Source organism: Cheilinus undulatus, linkage group 8 (genome assembly GCF_018320785.1).
Source record: "Cheilinus undulatus linkage group 8, ASM1832078v1, whole genome shotgun sequence".
Lineage (NCBI taxonomy): Eukaryota > Metazoa > Chordata > Actinopteri > Labriformes > Labridae > Cheilinus > Cheilinus undulatus.
In genome coordinates, this window is record NC_054872.1 from 4,404,242 (window position 1) to 4,424,696 (window position 20,455).

The following is a 20,455-nucleotide window of genomic DNA, read 5'->3' on the forward strand; positions in this document are numbered from 1 at the left end:
TTTGAACAAACTTCATAATGATAACCATTGTTTTTTAGAAAATAAAAACCTCAGGTTTTGACCTTTTTGAACTAGGCTAAATATTGACTTTTCTCAGATTGTGAGCCTTTAAACTTATCTTTCTAACTTTCTAAATTTCAAAATCATTTATCATCAGGGCTAAGTTTTTTTTCATAATTTATTACCAGTAAAACGAGGTTGACAGGTTCTGGTTAAAAGGTGACCCTTTTAGGCCCTCAGGTTAGTCCTGAATCCAGAATCTGGCTCCTGCTGTGATTGAGTTTGAACTATATGTTGAAGAGCTCCAAACCCACTGACCAACTCTAACAGTCATTAATCATTCTAAATATTCTAAATACTAATAGATATCAGATATCATAGCCTCCTTCATGTGGCTTAAATTGCAGGTATTTAGAGGTTACCGACCCCCACATGTGAAATTGCGGTGATTCAGATCATTTATGGCTGGTTTGTCGTCAGTGAAGTTCAAGTTTGGACCCACAGCAGCTGATAAACAGTTTTACTGCTGCTGAGGTGTTTTCTGGCCTTGACCCAAAATCTCCATCAGATAAACCTCAGGTTTTGTTTTCACTGAAATAGAAGCGCTGTTTCTTCTTTACACTGACTCGTTATTATACCAGTGAGTCTGCAGATGGCGCCATTGTCAAACAAACTGAGGTAAAGTTCTATTGTAAGGAAAAGGGGATCAGAGATTGGAGTTTTATTTATTACAGGGCCTCAGAAAACCTGATAGTGTTTTATTGAGTGTGAAATATTTCTTCTCTTTGTGCTCCAGTGAACTTTGAAGCCCTGATCATCGCCATGGCGGTCCTGGGTGGAACCATCCTCATCAGCATCATCGTGTGCTGCTGCTGCTGCTGTTGCTGCAAGAAACGGGACTCAGGGTAAGTCAAGCAGTGCTAACCTGATTGAACTGATTGTTCTGCCTCCCTGGAAATCTATTCAGGTGCCTTATATGTCAGACACCTGCAAAACCCAGATCTTAACAAACCAGTCCATCTTATACCCTCAACACTTCTTTGAGGCCTCACTCACAAATCCAGATAAACACGCACTTTTCAGATATCTAAAACTATTCCTGACTTGACAGTGGATTTTTAATACATACAAGGATTTATTTTTAACAAGAAGTTAGTTGAGCATTTTGAATATGAGCCGTGAATATCAGCATTTATTGACTGTTAAATTTGTCCATATATACTTATAAATTAGTGGAGTTTTAGGCTGGACCAACAGACCTATGTAAGTTGAGATCTTTTTCTTTATTCATCCTCATTCTTTAAACTTGAAATTGTGTTTTAATAAGAAAAGTTTTTGTTTTTCATCCTCAAACCTTAAGTTGTGTTCAAAAGACTGAATTTTTAGTCATGTAAAACATTTAAATATCCATATCAGCTAAAATGAATCTGTAAATATCGGATATCTGCAAAAATCCAATATTGTGCAACCGTAATTTTTCTGTGAAAAACAGCAAATGTCTCTAGTGCAAAGCCAGGCCGAATCAGGCGGAGCTAAGAGAGAAACAGGAAGTTAACAGTCTGATAACAGTTTTATTTTTTGGGCTTCATTTAAAATGTACAGGGCTTCCAGTGGGCCCCCTTGAGTGTGTGGTACCCTAGAAAATCACCTGTACCTGCTGGTACAGTTGCATATTTTGCCAATATTCAAGGCCAATATAGGATTTAATGAGTCAACGAGTCTCAAGTTCCACCTTCAGGCAAAGCACATCTTTTCTAATGTTAGCAAAGACACTAACAACAACACGGGATCAAGCCATGGTCATACCACTCTCTTCAGCTGCTTCAGGACAGTTTTCTTCTTCAGCTGCTCAGATAAATGCTGAAACGTGCTTCAGAACTTTGAGCCAGTCCTGTTTGTTAACAATATTAATGCAGTGTAGAAATCTGCAGTGGAATTGGCAAAACTGAAGTTAATTAGCAAACTTAACGAGCTGAAGACGGAAAATATGATGTGTTCAGGTAACCTCAGTAAATTAGACAGCTGTTTTCTATGTTGTGTTGTGTTCAAATGTCACATAAAAATGGGAAAATTTACTTTCTGATTAGAATCTTCAATAAATACGGTGTGAATGTGTTTTTATATATATGTGACAGACTGAATCATAGCTTTTTAACTCAAGCTCTACTCAGCTAAGACCACCTGTAGTTTAAATATTTGTCCTTTTTTTGTCTTTCCACCAAACTATAGAAAGTATTGATAGTGGTATTGATAAGGACTCGGATCAGCATTTTAATGTGCCGTACATAGAATTAAAAGAATAGAAATAAAACACTTGACAATAGCATACTTTAAAAATCTAAAAACTATTGCTGTAAATTGACTTTAAAAAATTGATTAAGTTAATCACATCACTGTGCTGTGATTAATCATTATTAATCACAGCAGTTCTTCAGTTTGAGTAATTTTTAGATTTTTAAACTTTCTTGTTATCGTGTTTATTTTCATTATTTTAACTTTATGTACAGCACTTTGAAAGCACTTTTAACTAAAAATGCTTTATTATTATTATTATTATTATTATTATTATTATTATATATAAATTAACATTTAAACCACTACCATTTACTTGTATTTTTGTTTTTAAACTTATTTTTGGTTTGTAAATCAGAGTGTCTTTATTCACTGAGCAATAATATTTATAAACTGCAGTAGAGCCCAGTAGACAAACACATCAGGTAGAAAATAAGTTGTGCTGTAAAGTGAATGATCAGGTGTGCTGTTACCCTGAGGTAGCTGAAGTTGCTGACTGATGTCCTGTGGTCTGTCGTCAGTGTAATAAATGTAGCTGGGGCCAGCTGCTCCACTTTAGTCACCTTTTTAGCTGTCACACAGTTCACAGATTCTTGTGACAGTAGTTCAGTAGAGGCGACCAGGATGATGTCTTGAAGCCCCTTGTCATCAACAATGTCGATGGTCTGCAGTCTCTGGTGACCCATTAGCGGGTCCGGGTCCGCTGGACTGCGCCGGTGTAGCTTGGCGTAATGGCTTGATCCCTCGTTGTTTTTAGCATCTTTGCTAACATTAGCAACATTAGCAATCATGGCTTGATCTCGTGTTGTTTTTAGCGTCTTTGCTAACATTGGCAAAGGTGCGTTTTGCCCGGAGGTGGTGCTTCAGACTCATTGTACTTCAGTGTACTACAGTTCATCGCCTCGGTATGTACACAAGTTTGTTTCATCCAGACTTCCATTAGGCAGCTTTTTAAATCTAAATTTGCCGTGAAGCAGACCTGCGTCTGTCTCCTCACTCATCACTGCTGGCTGTGTTTGAACTGCTTTTAACCTTTTCACCTCAGCGATGTAAACATCCGTGCAGGACGACTGCAGGAGGAAGTTATGGTCAAACTTAGTCATATGATTAAATTGTGTTATTATTTTTAACACATTAAGCTTTCCGGATTGATCACTGGTGTTAACGCGTTTATATTAACAGGCCTACTAAAACATAAAAATATACTTAGACTATTAAAAATGCTGTGATTAACTTGATTTTTTTTTGTTTCTGTTAGTCTCTTATTGTTTGTCTTGTACTGAATCAATTTGTGCAAAAACATCATAAAAAAACAAACAAAAAAAATTATTATGTTGGAGTATCATTTTTTGGAGTCCAGGCTCAGTAGTTATAAGGTCTACTCCAAACTTTCTTTGCTCTGGAAGAATCCAAAATATGCAAAATTGGTGTAAAGGCTTGAAAAATCAAGAACTCCTCTTAAAGCAGACTCAGAGATCGATGTTATAAAAATATCACACACTGCTGTGGCGTGGCTGTTGAGGTTAAATGTTAACCAGCTCTAGAATGGAATCAAAACCAAAACTATGTGAGTGTATTGCTGCCAAAGCTATGTCCATTAGAAAAACAGTGAAATAATAAAGTAGAGTCCGAATCCATCGTTCCAGAAGTTTGTGCATCAAAGTTTCAACCTTGTATCATTCAGAGAAAAGGAGCTCTTCTTGGTTCAGGGCTGTGAACCTTGGGAGTTAAAGTGAGCACTCATGAATTATGGCTTCATCCCAGCTTATTGTAGTTTCCTCTACATGACATCCACGTGTGCGCTGCTCTCATTGTGCTGCAGCGAAATGAAAATGTCATGTCAGTCAATCATCAGCAGGCCGGCCTGTCACACACTGACAGGCCTGCGGCTGCTTGAGTCCCGTTCCTGTCTATCATCTGACCAAAAAAACAGGATGTAGAGCATGTTCAACACTCAGACAGCGTCCATTAAAAAGACAGCAGTTACCCTTACCTACAGGCAATTTTATTTTCCCACCTCCTGATTGCTCAGCGTCCATTAAATTCCACTATTCCATTATCGTAGGGGACGCACGCTTCCACTCTCCTTCACATTAATTTCCTTTTGTTTCTTGAGCTGTAGAGACAATTCGTGAATCAAATATAAATCACGCTCCAGAGAAATTAAATCACTCTAACTTTGTAAGTGGCAGTGCTTTGTGAAGAGAGTATCCCTGCAGCTAAAGTGACACTGAATATGATTTAAAAAATGTGAATGTTTAAGTGTTTTTGTTCCACTGTAATCCAGACACTTTGTTCCTGCCTTGTTCTGTCTTTAGGCCCGACAGAGATGAGGAGAGATTTGCCAGGAGGAGAGAAGAGATCAAACAGCGCGCCGAGGAGAGGTAAGAAATTCACTGCTGGCTTAAGAAGGAGTGGTTGAAGCTGACAGCAACAACTCTCACTGTGTTAATTTAAATAACAGCTCCACACTTATGAACTCCTGATGATGCTCGAGGTAGAGGATTTGGTGTTTTCAGTGCTTGGTTTGCATAACTCATGCCGTGTCAGCCCCTTCTGGCAGAAGCAAACACTACAAGCGGAGCTATGACACGAACACAGACTCAGAAACGAGCCCTGCAAAGACATTTTTAAGGAATGATGATGATGTCTGATATGTGGGTAATTTCTGACTCATTTTGGCCAATTTTCTGTACCGATTAAAGTAACATTATTATCATCAAGTCTCTGAGGGAGGGCAATGAGCTCCAACCAGCAGACACTGGAACATGAAAATTCAAAAGAAGAAAAGAAATTCTTCTTTTCTTTTAAATTTCTTCTTGGCCCAACTCCTCAAAACTCTTCTGGTTCCATATGACGGAGGTCGTTTTACTGTTTCTGTTTACCAGCAGCTTCCTCTTTGGTTCATTTAAAAGGCAACAGAGCTAAAGAAGATGACAGAGTACATGCTCTAGTTTGCTATACTCTACTTAGATTAAACCAGGGTAACCAATAGAGCAGTGGTTGTCAACGTTGGGATCGAGACACTGAGAGGGGGCCTCCAAATGCCCTTAAAAAAAAAAAAAAAAGAATATTTTTCAGATTATATTGTTGCCACATTACACCAATTTTGCCAGTTTTAACACATTTGTGCCACTTAAAACGCATTTTTGTCTATTTTAAACCCCTTCCACCACTTTCTTTCTGCCTGTTTTTGACACTTCTCAAGCTAGAAGCCTAAAGGCTCGGTTGTGCTTTTCACGTGGACGGATGCATGGATAAAACTGATGCAGAATCATGATGTGGAAACGTCTGTGCATTTATACCTAGTGCCGGCTTCCTCTTCACCGCAAACTGATGTTCTCCCAAAAGCTAGGGGGCAGTGTCTTCAAGAATCACGTCTGTAGCGTTTTTAATGCAAGACATAGTGGAAGATTTGTTGTTTACATCACTGAGAACCATGAAGAGGAGCTGCTGTGTTTACTGTTGTTGTTACAGCATAAAAGAGAGGAGATGGTCCACATGGCTATTCAATCAAGAGAGGAAGGACGAGGGGGAGTACAATATTCTTGTACGGCCAATGTGAGAGATAGATGAGGAAGTACATTTCCAGTACTTTCGTTTGTCTTCCCACAGGTTCGATTACCTGCTGCACCGCATTCGGCCTTTTATAAACCATTATAAATACTATAAACATTATAAACCATATATTTTCTGACTTCTTCCACCAAAAGCTCCTCAAAATTGGCCATCTGACATCTGCCACCCGCGTCTGTAAAGATTTCAGGGATGTGCACAGCCAGACGAAAATTGGCCCCCGCGAAGGGGCGTGTCTTAACATTTGATGTCACTTTCAACATGCGGACACTCGCGACCTCGCAGATGCAACAAGCATAAAACAGGCACTTTTTACGCCGTTTTTTGCCCTTTTCAACCACACTCCACTACTAGAGTATTCTGACAAATTTCAGGTTAAGAAATATCGCAACTTCTGCGATTTGAAAATTACCTTAGGCCATATTGCGATTTTATCTGATTTTTGATTAATTGCCAAGACCTACTAAATATTTGTACGTTTTGAGCAGAAAACACTTTTCGAACAATCATTATTCTCTGCACTTTCCTTGATAGTCAAGCAAGTAGACTCATGAAACCATTTATGCATTGCATTGTAATCACAATGGCAAATCCCAAGACTGTCAGCTATAATTACAGTCAAACTTTATTATCAATTACACAGCTCTAGCTACAGGTTCTGAGATTGTATTGTATTCTTTGTGCATTTTAGATGCCATTCTGAATATTAGGTGTTGAAAAATGAAGCCCCAAAGGTACATAAAAAGTTGAGTTTGATATCAGAGTGAGAGAAAAAAATGTTTACTCACTTACTTGTTACTACCATTGACTGTATCATTGCCTTACTAAAAGCACAGCCAGCTGTGCTGTCAGATCAGGTAAAATGACAGAGATGAACAAAAGATCAGCAAATAACTTAAAGATCCGATCTCATTCGTTCTTCATGTTGGGGTTTTTTTCCCCCCTGATCTCCCTGCAGGAGCTTGATTTGATTCCCAGCAGTGGAAAAACTCAAGTCCCAAACAAAAGGGCCATTGTTTGTTTGGGATTTAAGCAACTGGTGCATGTGTGCAGCCCCAACAAGTCCACGTCCCAGAGGAGGAGCTCAGAGTTTCTCCGCTCGCATCCCAAAACACCAATTGGATTGTCAAGGCTGAGCAGCTGCTCTTTGGTAATGTGGTCATAAATAGAGCGAGCTACATCCTGTGGAGCACTCTGCTCTGTCAAAGAAACACTGTGTTACTCATAGTCAGCCCTCTTCTTTCCTGCACTGCATAAATGTTGCAGCCCCGTCTCTCTCTTTGGTGCCTGTGCTCCCAGTGCATTCATGCTCTGAGGATGGCCGGGTGATGTGTTGGTAAGCGGGGCAGTCGTGCAGAAAGATTATCAGTAACTGTGGTTTATCATCATCACTTGCAGAGCTGGGAACATCACATCACAGCTCTGCTCTCTCTCTCTCTGTGTGAGCTGAATTATCCAACCTCTAGGAGCTTTTCTCTCACGTGCCACAGAATCCAGTTGAGGTTTCCTGCAGAGAGCATGATCACATCTCTGAAGTCAGAGTTAGTGCAGTGACCTACATAGAGGAAGTTCATGTTGTGAACGGGACATTCAGAAACGATCGGACCCATCATGGAAAAGACTCCATACACTGCAGCCAGGCCCCCAGAGAGCCAGCGCTGAGTCTTCATCTCCATCAGAGCCCAGAGAGCAGTCTGAGGAAATCATTAACAGCCCACTAGGAACTGAGCCACACTGCTGTTTGGACTCTTAGTGATACTAAAACTGCCTTTAAAATGACAGAATCAGATTTTTATGTTTCTACTCTAAAAGCAGAAAAGAGATTTAGAAATCTATTTACAAGACTGATGCTAAAATAATCATGTTTTTCCGTGACTAACTCAGGGTCTTTGCAGTTTAGCCTCTTAAACTGACTCAGAGGAGTTTTTACTGGTTTTGAAATGGTGTCAACTTGTGTCTTATGCCTTAATAACTTGAAAGAAGAGCAATTCTTCAGCATGATTATCAATTCTATAGGCCAGGGGTTCTCAACCTTTTCAGCCCGTGACCCCCAAAATTAAGGTGCCAGAGATTGGGGACCCCCACTGGACCTGAATGTGATTGAACACAGCCATGCACAATCAAGAATAGTCATGTGCAGACAAGGCCACACATAAGGGGGGACAAAGGGGAGAGCTTTCTGGGGCCCAGCCAAACTGGGGGCAAACTAGGTCAGCAAAATCATGGTCCACTCTACACTTAAGTTGCAATAAACATATTAAATAATAAACCTAAATAAAAACAATTCTTAACAAAGCAACAAATATCTTTTAGTGGATAGTCTTCTTAAAAATCTGCATCGTTTTTTTCTTAAAAACAGAATTAAAATGGATTGAAAATAGCTAAAATGGCTTAAAATGGCAAAAAATGAGGGAAAAGGTGGTGAAATGGGATTTTAAAGTAGAAGAAAAGGGTTAGAGGCTGCCAAAAAACAGATAAGAGAGGCAGCAATAAATGGCAAAAACAGGCATAAGAAGTGGTGAAAGGGGATTTGAGTGGCAGAAATGGGTGGAAACTTTGGTGAAATGGGATTTAAAAGTGGGAAAAAGTGGTTTATACTGGCAAAATGGCTTAACTAAGGCAGAGAACTTGGGAAAATTGGGTAAAACTTGCAAAAATTAGCATAACAAATAGTCAAATGTAATTAAAATGGGCAAACCTGGGTGAAAATAGGTTCATATCCATGATAATGGGTCAAAAGAGACAACAATAGGCAGAACGTGTCTAGCGACCCCAAATGGGGTCCCAACCCCTACTTTGAGAACCACTGCTATAAGCAAACTGGTTAAGACTACAATCTCAGATCAATTCACTGCAGTGTGCAGTAGTTTTTTTGTACTGTGTACCAACGTAAATATTGTCTTCTATTTAAGGTCCAGTATTAGTCTTCAGATGAAAATGTTCTTTAGTTTCAGTCACATTTAGTCCTTTTTACCCTGACTGGTAGAGTGAAGCTTTGGTTGACAGAACTCAACAATTTATTCAAATTTCAGTCAATAAAGAGTCCTGACATTATTGTTATTTCTTCTTATCAAACTACTTATTTTCTTTCAACTATCTCAATTGGATAAATTGTACGATTGTTTTATTCGACTCATCATAATGGACGATCAGGACATAGGCTTATTCCGTTTAAAATTAACATGTGAAAATCCTAATATGCAAGATTTTAGTGTGTTTCTGTGGGAAGCTTTTATCCTGAAATTTTTCCAGGATACTTCTTCGGTTGTTGCCATAACTTGCAAAGTTGCTTTGTTTTTGTTTTGTTTTGTTTTTTTTCTTATAAGGACTCTTACTCTAGTCGTGAAGTTAGTGACTCCCAGTCTTTGCAAAATCTTAGTCTGCACCTGTGATCTTAAATCTCTTACAGCAGCACTATGTCTGAAGTTTCTTAAGCGGTCATTGTGATCTGCTTGAGGATGAGCCTCACTCGCCAGCACAACATGCACGCGAAAGGTGCAGAGAAAAGGGAGATTATAGATGAGTTAAATGGATATGCTGGTAACCAGTGTTGCAGTCGAGTCACCAAACCTCAAGTCCGAGTTGAGTCCTGAGTCCCTTGTGTTCAAGTCTGAGTCACCAAAGGAAAATCCAAGTGGAGTCAGGGTCTAGTCCCCTTTATCTTAGTCCAAGTCCAAGTCGAGTCCCCATTACCTTAAACCTAGAGCCAAATTAAATTGAATTAATTATTTTGAAGCCATTCCAACTTTACAGGTAGCCTACACTGATGTGTTTCATTAATGTATGGATTACTTCAACTTTTTATTCTAAAGGGCTAGAAGAACAGATACACTCTTCATCTTTAATATTAGTTTTATTAACAGGATTATTTGTGTATTTAGGGTGGAAAATGAGACCTGTTTTTAACTGAACTCATGCTCTGACTCACTTTGTCCCCCCTTCAATACTCTAGAGTCTGAGTTGTCATTAAACACATCATAATTTTACCTTATGCCACCTCGTTTAGCTCACTGATCAGCGTTATCTCGCCGATGTCAACGCAGATTTCAATGACTGATTGATGTTTTAACTAATTGGACTTGAGTACTACAACACTGCTGGTAACTACATCTGGATGGGCTATGTAGTGGCTCACTGCCTGCTGTGAGAGAAATACTAGTCCTGTGTTGTCAACAGTCACCTCCGCTGTTCCAAACCTATGTTTGTGTTTATGCAAATTAGGATGGAAGAACTTCCATGTAAATGAATATGAAAATGCAGACATGGCCTGTCAGTTTACCTGGGTCGGCCGCCCAAGGATAATCTATGTTTATTTAAGTTCTAACTGTTAACAAACTTTATGGAGTTTTATTGAGGCGTGAGGAGGTAAGGCATGGATAAGGGCATCATTAAGATAAAACGTACATGATGTCGATGGAGTGAACCAATTGGAACTGTTCTCGATTCCCATCCGTACTTATATAAACAGGATGAAGCTCATCACAGTTTTTAAGTGAACATCCCATTAGCTCTGTTTGGCCTTGTTTAAGTTTTGTAGTTTTCCTTATAGAGAGTGATGCTTTACACCTTGAGCTCACATTAAATTAGATGTTAAATTTATCCGAACACAGAAACTGCTTGTTGGTATCGGCGCTGAACTTTGGAGCAGGTTCGGCTTCGTTTTAATGTTTGATTGACATTTTTTAATGAGCTCTACCTGTTTTTGCTCCTCTGCTTCACAACCTATCTGTCCTACTTACTGCCACTGTGTCTCTTCTCTGTCGTTATAAAACTTTGCTAACTTCCATCCTGTTTGTGTCAGAGCAGGAATCAAATGTTTGTTTATAAATCCTTTTTTAATCATTGATCATCGGCATGACCTTCACAGTGCTGCATGCAAAGTGTGGGCGTCATGTTTACTGGCAGGAACACTTCAGGGATTTCTGATATGTCTGATATTAAGAATATTCACAGGTCTGATCTGATCCATTAGATAAAACTATTGGCAGCATTGGTGCGTATTAATTACTTGTAAACTGAAGCTTCGTTTCCACTTACATCGTCCTCGGGAATCTCTATGGAATGTAATGTGCATTTATCTGTGTTTTAGTGCCTTCATTTTCTGTTTAATTGGCTGTGAGGTCTGCAGCCACACTTGTTGAAAGCCACCATATTTATGTGAAAGAGCGTGAACATGTCAATCAATTTGTTGTGTACAAGCCGTCAGCGGGGCGGGAGACAGATGGCAGGCAGTGCTCAGCCACCCCGATTGCTCACAGATCACTACCTGGCAATAAAACACTGATGGATTTACACCAGCTCTTTGTGCAGACATGAAGAGAAGTGGTCCGCACCACAAAACCTCCTCCCAGGCTTTTGTTAAATCTTCAGAGAGGCTGAGCGAGGGGCTGACAGCAGGCCTGCTGCACTGTCTGTGTTCTCCTTCCAATGAAAACGCCCCATAGAGGAGGAAAATCAGTGGAAATGTGACTTAATACTCAGAAGAAGCCAGAGTTTAAATGTTTATTCATAGGAAGGCACACATGCTCTTTCATGCCTGTTTGGCTGGTGTAGATACAGACAAATTTTAATATTAAACAAAGATAACTTGAGTAAAAACAAAATACTTAAATGATGATTTCATTTATTTAGGGCAAAAAAACATCCAAACCTACCTGGCCAGATGTGAAAAAGTCATTGCCCCCTGAACCTAATAACTGGTTATGCCACCCTTGGCAGCAATAACTGAAATCAAGCATTTGAGATAACTGGTGATGAGTCTTTCACATTGCTGTGGAGGAATGTTGGCCCACTCTTCTTTGCAGAATTGTTTTAAGTCAGCCACATTGGAGGGTTTTCCAGCATGTTTAAGGACATGCTACAGCATCCTAATCAGATTTAAGTCCAGACTTCGACTAGAACACTCCAAAATCTTCATTTAGTTTTTTTAGTCCATTCAGAGATGGACTTGCTGATGTGTTTGGGATCATTGCTTTAAAACCCAAGTGCTGTTGAACTTGAGGTGAAGAACTGATGGCTGGACTCCTTCAGGATTTTCTGGTAGAGAGCAGAATTCATTGTTCCATCAGTAAGAAGTGCTCCAGGTCCTGAAGCAGAGGCGCTTCCCCAGACCATCATAATACCACCATGTTTTAATGCTCATTTGATAAAATGCCGTGTTAGTTTTACTCAAGCTGTATTGGAGCACACACCTTCCAAAAAGTTCCCTAAGACTTTCCCAAAAGTCTTGGGGAACATCAGGATGTTTTTAGTCAAATGTGAGATGAACCTTTGTGTTCTTTTTGGTCAGCAGTGGTTTTGGCCTTGGAACTCTCCCATGATGCCATTTTTGCCCAGTGTCTTTCTTATTGTTGAAACATAAACAGTGACCATAACTGAGTAAGGTGAGACCTGCAGGTCTTTAGATGTTGTTCTTTTGGGACCTTCTGGATGCGTTGCCGATGCACCCTTGGAGTCATTTTGGTAGACCGGCCACGCCTAGGAAGGTTCATTGTTGTTCCAAGTTTTCTCCATTTGTGGATAATGGCTCTCACTGTGGCTAGCTGGGGTCCCAAAGCCTTAGGAATGTCTTTGTAATCCTTTCCAGACTGATAGATGTCAGTGACTTTGTTTCTCATCTGTTCTTGAGTTTCTGCAGATGGCACCATAATATTTTAGTCTACTTCACTTTGTCTGACAGCTTCTATTTAAAGGACTTCTGGATTCAGCAGGTCTGGCAGTAATCAGGACTGGGTGTTCCTAGGGAAACTGAATGCAAATTTACAAAAAATGTGATTAATCGTAGTTAATTCATGATTTTACAAGGGGGCAGTTCCTTTTTCACATAGGGCCAGGTTGGTTTGGATGGCTTTTTTTCCCTGAAAGATAAAATTATAATTTAAAAAGTGATTTTTGTATTTACTCAGATTATCTTTGTCTGATATTCAACAGGAATGTCTGATTTTCATTTGTCAGTTTTCAGTAAATTTTTATATATTATTGCTTTTGTCAGTTTTCGAGTTATTTCAGTGACCATTGTGTTTTTTTTCTTTTCTGTCTTTATTGGAAGGGAATCAACTCTTTTGTCCGTGTGCGTATATCAGGAAAATTAAATTATGAAGGGGGAAATACTTTCTCACAGCAGTGTAGCACTTTGAGCCCTCCGTATGTTTGTGCCTCGTATCGACATTGTGTAGAAATGATGCTGTGGATAAATGGGCTGTGTAGGGCTGCATAACACAGTTAATCAATATATGAGTAATGAAAAATTATGAAACCATTCATCATGACGTTTTTTTAAATAATGTTGTCTTTGTGTATCATGTACTGCAGCAGTAGTGCCTGAATCTCAACAGTTTATCCATACATGAATCATATAGCAGCATTCTCTGGTGTTAATGCTTTAAAGCAAAGCAAGATTTTCTACGTATCATCAGACCGAGAGTACATCGTATGCTCAGTTATCTTCATGGAAATCTTGCTGCTAAAGTGAAAGCTGAAGATGCATATGAAATGTTCTCTTATTGCAGCCTGCAGTAGGGTTGTGTATGATGGGGTATTAAAAACTCCATTTTCACCTGCAGTCACTTCCTCCCTTCCTGTGCCAGTCACTGTAATCTCATATTAAGATTTCATTTCCCCCCAGGTTTCATTAGTATCTGATCTCCATTCAGCTGAGCTATCGTAGGGACTAAATCTCTTCAGGTTTGGTGAAACGCTGACACTGACACTGCATGTTTAACTCCTCTGTTAGCCGTGCAGCCTGGCCCTTCTGAAAGGAAGTGAGAATGAACGCCATCCTGTGATGTTTTCTGTTCCTGCTCCTACTCTTATGGTAAAGGTGGAAGAAGAGGACTGGTGGAGATTCACACATGATGGTTTTACTGTTTGGTGACTGAAATTCAGTCGCAGAAGGTAACCCCCGAACACAGAGCCGTTATTGACAGAACGGCTGTTCCCATTAAAATTAAGCGTGATGGCGGCATTTGTGTAGTCAGTATCCTATTTCACAGTGCTGTTAAAGAAGGGGTAATTAGGATGTAGGTGAAATAAGGATCAGCAGAGCCAACGTTGTGTGTTGCACTCCTACAAAGCCAAAACACAACTGACAACTGAATTGACAGATGGGGATGCCAAATAACTAACTGTTGTAGTATCAGTGCAGGTAATGAACAATTATTAGCCCCCCTTTGAAAATTTCAGAATTTCCCAAGTGCACAGCTTTTTTTTTAACCATCCTGTTTTTGTTTTGGATGCTAACATTATTTTACTTTGCTCACAGAAACAAAATTATTTTACAAAACCTACCGGGATCTAGATGATGATCCCCTGATGCTAATGGTCAGAGGTGTCTCTGTTTTGCTGGATCACAGCCTGCAGTCGTTTGTTGTAGTTTTAGTCTAGACATGTCTCCTGAGGAAGCCAAGCCCATTCTTCTTTGGCCAATCACCCAAGCTCCTCTGGGTTTGATAGTCTTCTGACATGGACCTTCATCTTCACCCCACAGATTTTCAATGGGGTTCAAGTCAAGACTTTGGTCGGGCCAGTCAGTAAGGTTCACTGTGGTCCTCTGGTGGTAGTTCTTCACCAGGATCCATGGATATTTGGGTGGTTGTCATGTTGGAAGACAAAACCACAACCTTAACCCAGTTTAGCTGATGACTGCTTGAGGTTTCCTTTCTAAATCTTCACATATCCCTCTTTCCTCATGATTCCTTCCACCTGTTCCAGACTCACTGAAGCATCCCCACAGCATAATCCTCCCACCACCATGTTCCACTATAGGGACGGTATTTTTTGGGTGACACCCCTCTCCCTTCTTTCTCCAAACATAACCAATGTCTTTATGGCCAAAGAGCTCTAGTTTGGTCCCATCTGACCAAAGGCCATGCTTCCAGTATCAGAATACTTCTCCAGGTTTTCATTAGCCGACTTCAGTCTGGCTTGAACGTGTCTCTTCAGTGGAAGTGGACTTTTTCTTGGTCCATCCCTATGCAGGACTCTAAAGGTGGTCTTCTTTGACTTGGCTATGTCCTTCACTAGAGTCTGGGCAGTTGTTCTGGGGTCTTTAGACAGGTCTGTCACTAGTTTTCTTTCCAGAGTTGTTGAAATCTTTCTCTCCCTACCTCTGCCAGGCTTGTTCTGGACTGTGCAACTCTCTTTGAGTTCTTTGATAAACCTTCTCACTCCAGTTCCTGACTCTTGGGAAAGCTGAGATAACTTTGTAGTTCTCCTGCTTTGTGGGCATCAATGTTTTTTATTTACTCCAGTCTAAACTAATTTCTTCAGTTTTTGCCATGATGCTTTCTCCAGTGACAGCTCGAACCTTTACTGAAGTTTTTAGACTCTGTAAATGTGAAGATAAGCCTCATTCTAACTTAATCTTACAACTTTGGTTATTGCAAACTTAAAGACTGTATTTGAACAACAGTTTGTGCTATGACTCAACAAAAAAGGCCAGTTCTAAAGGGGGGCCATCATTTAGACCCCGACAGTTTTTGGTTATAGTGAAATAATTCTAAATAATCCAAAATAAAACAAGGACATTTGGAAAAGCTGTGTTAAGATTCCTTGCTCTGTTTTAAAAGACTAAGAATTTTTTTTTTTTTTTATCATTGTGAAAGCTTTATTTTACAGTGGCACTTTGGAGGAAGGGAGCAGTACTGTTGGGACGACAACTTAGATGCACATCATGCCTGTTAACCCTTTAACCTTTAAAGCTACCTCCATATTTTTTTTATACTGTGGGCACTAAATCATTCAGATATGAAGAGTTTTGACACTACTGCTGTAGGCTGCTTTAGCTAGCAGTGAAGAGTGAGCTGTGATGGCTGAACCAAATCCTTTTAGTCGAATGCACCCATTTATAAGAGGTTGTTTTTTTAAAACCACAGACGGGCTCAGGGTTCAGGTTCAGGAGTGTTATCCTAAGTCTCTGAAACAGCACAGAAATAGACCTTTTATTTTGAGGCAGCTCTTTTCTTGCCCAAACTGGTTACATTGTCATCATTTATCAAACACAGAACTTCATTGATCAACAACATGCTTCATTTTAATTCAGTGTATGTAAACCTTTTCCAAGTTCTTAATCAGGTGCTTTAAATGTGACTTTTAAAGCATTTCCAGAGCTGTGGCAAATCACACATCTATGCAGATTAGGTGTAAATAGATATTCTTGCCACTTAAGCCCAATGTTGCCACTATTAACCCCTTTTTTTTTTTACCACTTTTTACACCCAGTTTTTCCCATTTTACCCACATTACTCTGTCTGATATGACCATTTGTGCTAGTTTAACTTCTGCCAAAATCCACCTATTTTTGCCAGTTTATATCATTTTTTTCAATTCAATTCAATTTTTCACCAAATTTCAGCCCATTTTTGCCAATTTAAAGCCTTTTCAGACACTTTTGATCTCCCTTTTACCACCATGGCCATTTTTTCTACTTCAACCTATTTTGATTTTGATTTTTTTTTTTTTTTGCCATTTTTATGTAATTGTTGCCACTTCTAACCCATTTCTGCTACTTTTAAAAATTCAATTTCACTACTTTTTCCACCTTTTTTGCCATTATAAACCCATTTAAGAAGGCTGTTTACTACACAAATGGTTAAAAAAGGTATTAGTTTCTTTCACAAGTGTGGTTATTTTATCGGGTTAGATATGAAATATGGGTATCACAGCTTAACTTTATACTAGATCATGATTTTGCTGACCTCCATGGGCCCCCAGTTTGGCTGGGCACCAGAAAGCTCTCCCATTTATCCCCCCTTATGGGCGACCTTGTCTGCAAATAACTATTCTTGAATAGCCGTGTTCAACCACCTTCAGGTTCAGTGGGGGTCCCCGGTCTCTGGCACCTTCATATTTGGGGTCGCAGGCTGAAAAGGTTGCGAACCACTGCCATAGAGGGTCTGAAAGACAAGAGACACTAGAGCAACCTCAGCTTCATAACACTCCAGCAGTGCCACAGACTGATCGGCTCCATGACACAATCATTTTTTGTAATTTGTGCAAAAGGAACTCCAACCAAGTACTGAATGATAAATGGACATAATTTTCCTGAAGGTTAACACTTCTGTATTATAAGCCTTTTGGACTGATGATTTGTGATATTCTTATATTTCGAGAGAGTGGATTTTTGACTATCATGGCCTGTAAGCTGAAATCATCACAATTAAAACAAGAAAGTCTTGAAATATCTCACTTTGTATGACATGAATCTAGAGTATATAGAAGTTTCACTTTTTTACTTAAATCACAGTAAAAAAACTTTATTCATTTTACAATATTCTGACTTTTTACAGAGAAAAAAAGCAGGTTCAAGCGCTTTCTCCAAAATCCAAGTGCTTTTCAAACCTTGTGGACATTGTTAAAACTGAAGCATTTTTAAGACTACAGGCCATGGGAAAAGCTTTTGGTTTGTCATTTTTACTTCTGAACAAATGATATAATATGGAAAAATGGTATTAACTCAAACAGACAGGATCTTCCTTATAAACAATTCAGTCTTCATTTTCCTCTGACTTTTCTGGAAGAACTTAACCTCACTTTGACCTTTGGTATGATTTTGTTTTACAGGAAAGGAGAAAGAAGAGCCAGACATGACGAGATCCGCAGGAAGTATGGTGAGTATGAATCATTCTTTTGTGTCACTGTCATTGTACCTCTGTAACCACAGTCTCAGACTTTGTACCTGTCTCTCTCTCCGAGTTAAACACCTGCAGTACACGAGTTAATCAGAGTCTACCACGGTGCTGCGTGTAGTCCCCCCTCCTCTCTGTTCTGCTCGTGTCAGCTGTGTCTCAGCTACATGTTGAATCGCTTTTAGATTTTCTGGGGCAATGTCATTGACTGTTATTTCCATAACCTGTGCCAGCTATGCATTATTCATCGGAGTATAGTCTTTCCTAAAGCAAAGTAATTCAGGTCATGTATAGGTGACACTATCTCTTGTTCGCTTAAATCAATTTGAGCATAAATTATCATACAGCAGAGCCAGATAGAAGTTCCCTCCTGGCTCTGAGCTGGAGTTTACAGGTCACTGGAGCTACAGGCAAAGGTTTGTCTTTGAACAAGGAGCATGCTGGGAGGGAATTCATAGCTTTCATGTGGCGTCACACACACTCATCAAACTGCCCCCTGGCATCAAGAACATCTCCTACTTCTGTACACTTCAGAGAAGCTGACTGTTTGGTTGCTTTCTATTTGTGTTTTTATTTTTTAAATGAAAGAAAATTATTTTTAAGCTGGATAGACAAACCAATGAGGAGACGAGTTTGGGTTGAATCCCTACAGAACACATCAGTCATGTTATGCTGTTTCTGAAGTTAACAACAGTTGGTAGAGCCAACAGACCTCTCTAAATCATGATATAAAAATATTGTGCTGACATGATGAAATATGACTGACTTTTAACTAACATGACCTCCCCAGATCACTGACTGAATGTGAAAGCTGACAGTGACTTAAACTATTATATAGCAACGTTAACAAGCTAACGTTAGTTAGGTAGCACTCCCTTACCTCCAATTTCCACATAAAGCGACCACGTCATGATCCGCCGGTGAATCGTATTGCGGAGCAAATCGCTCCCTCTCTGGTCTATCAGAGTGTTTCAACAGCCGGCGCTCCAGACCAGCAGCGGTGCATGCCTGCAGTGCCACTTCACTCCGCTTCCTTCCTGCCCTTTTCAAACACCTTGATAGCAAGCTTTCCTAGATGAATGTGAAATATCCATGCAATGGATATATGACAGTCTACCTGGCATGTCAGGTTAAGATAAAGGTTGATAGAAAGAATATGTTTATAGCTTCTCTAACAGTGGTGCCAACCTCACACTTTAGAATAAACATGCAAAATGCACATTACAGAAGCTTTCACTTAAAGAAAAGTCCCCGATTTGACAGCAGAAACTTTACACAGATTCACTGACTGCACAAAGAACTAGTTTTCTTTAAAAGTTGATAAAAAAATGCAGTGTAGTTTATTTTTGCCTTTCTGAATTACTTGTAGATAAGCATGGGTACCTTTCACATTTGAACCGCTATGGTACCGATTCCCGGTACCTGTGGGCCACTACTGGTACATAACCTCTGTGTGTGAATATGCAATAACTAATGTTATTTTATTTATAAAAATAACCTCAAAACTTCGAATTTGACATTTCGAATTTCTCAATATCAAAACACTTTCAAATATCAAATATATCAGAACAACACCAAACACAGTTTGTTATGTAACACCACAACTGTTTTTACAAATTACTTCAACATGGAAAATGTAAACCACTATAACAACCCAGTGGGTTTTCTTTATGCTGCACATAAAAACACCATGCACCCTAACCTTGCACACTGAATCCCCTACGTTCGATTTTTATTCATTCCAAAAAATCATAGAATATGCCAAAATGTTTCATTCTACAATGAAAATAAGCAGTGAGTATGAGCACGAGCTCTGTCACTTCTTTAAAATCCCTCTGGATCCATCCATCCTGACAGAGAGCTTCATACGGCGCCAGCTCTGCCAAGTTGGAGAGATGGAGAGCAACTTTTCAGACTCACTCACACCAGGCAGATTAGAAGTAATGCTGTGGTAAACCTTGAACTTCACGTCACAAATATTGCAGCGTAACCTGCATCGTATTCTACAGATGTCATTACTCTCATGTGTGCAATGCTGTGTTCGCGTCCAGCATGAAAAATTGACTACTCTTCCACTCTCTTCCAGTCACAAGGATGTGTTAAGGTACTGAAAAATGGTACCATTTGATTTAATGAGAATTGGTACTATTGGTATTCGGTTGGTGCCTATAAAAGTACCGAATATGGTACCCATCCCTACTTGTAGATGAGATTTTATTACTGATCTCCAAGTGATCCTTCAAATAATCACATTGATTAGTCCTCCACTAACTAGCAAGCATAGTCAAGTAGGAGCTGTCTGTAATTGTTAGCACAACAGCTGCACTGGGGAAAAAACATGTTTGAAAACAACATTTATTAAAAATGTATTCCAGTGCTGTCAGTCTGTGATTATTAAATGCATCTGTTTAATTATTGGTAAGAAGAATAGTGCTATGTTTACAACCCTGTCTTAAATATATGTGGCAAATGATCTTTTTTTTTTTTTTTTTTTACTCTGTTCCCTAAATAGATATTAGACATTGGTAAATGAAGTCTGATATGAAAATGTTACTGGCAGCAGCTGCCTAAACCAGCTATTCCTGCTGCTGTCACAGTCAGCAGGCAGCTGCAGACACTGCAAATACTTCTGCACTTACTGGAGCCACCACTAGTTGGCAGCACCCAAAGATCAGCTGCAGGATCCAGCTTTATCCGGCTTATCCTGGCTATAATGCTGTGCTGGGAATAAAGTGCCTGGAGTGATACCTGTAATAATATTTCATATTCCCATGCTGGGATCATTTCAGCTGACAGTGGAATGAAAGTATTTCTGATTAAGCTGAAGAACCTCCCGGTCGTCCCTTAAGGAATCCTCAGCCACCTTAAATGAGCTGCTGCCTCACACGAGAGCCAGCGCTTTGAGGAAATGGCACGTCTCAGTGTTTAGTCCCTGTGAGGATGCATGGCAGCTCCCTGGATTA

General features: G+C 39.6%; 1 protein-coding gene across 1 annotated transcript in view; it reads left to right on the top strand.

Moving 5' to 3' along the window:
- Positions 1-20,455, top strand: part of LOC121513836 (pituitary tumor-transforming gene 1 protein-interacting protein) — a 31,720-nt gene that overhangs the window by 4,971 nt on the left and 6,294 nt on the right. Inside the window, exons 4-6 of the mRNA XM_041793832.1 lie at positions 797-905; positions 4,611-4,676; positions 17,428-17,474. Of these exons, the coding sequence (XP_041649766.1) occupies positions 797-905; positions 4,611-4,676; positions 17,428-17,474 (222 nt within the window). The remainder of the gene's footprint in view (positions 1-796; positions 906-4,610; positions 4,677-17,427; positions 17,475-20,455) is intronic.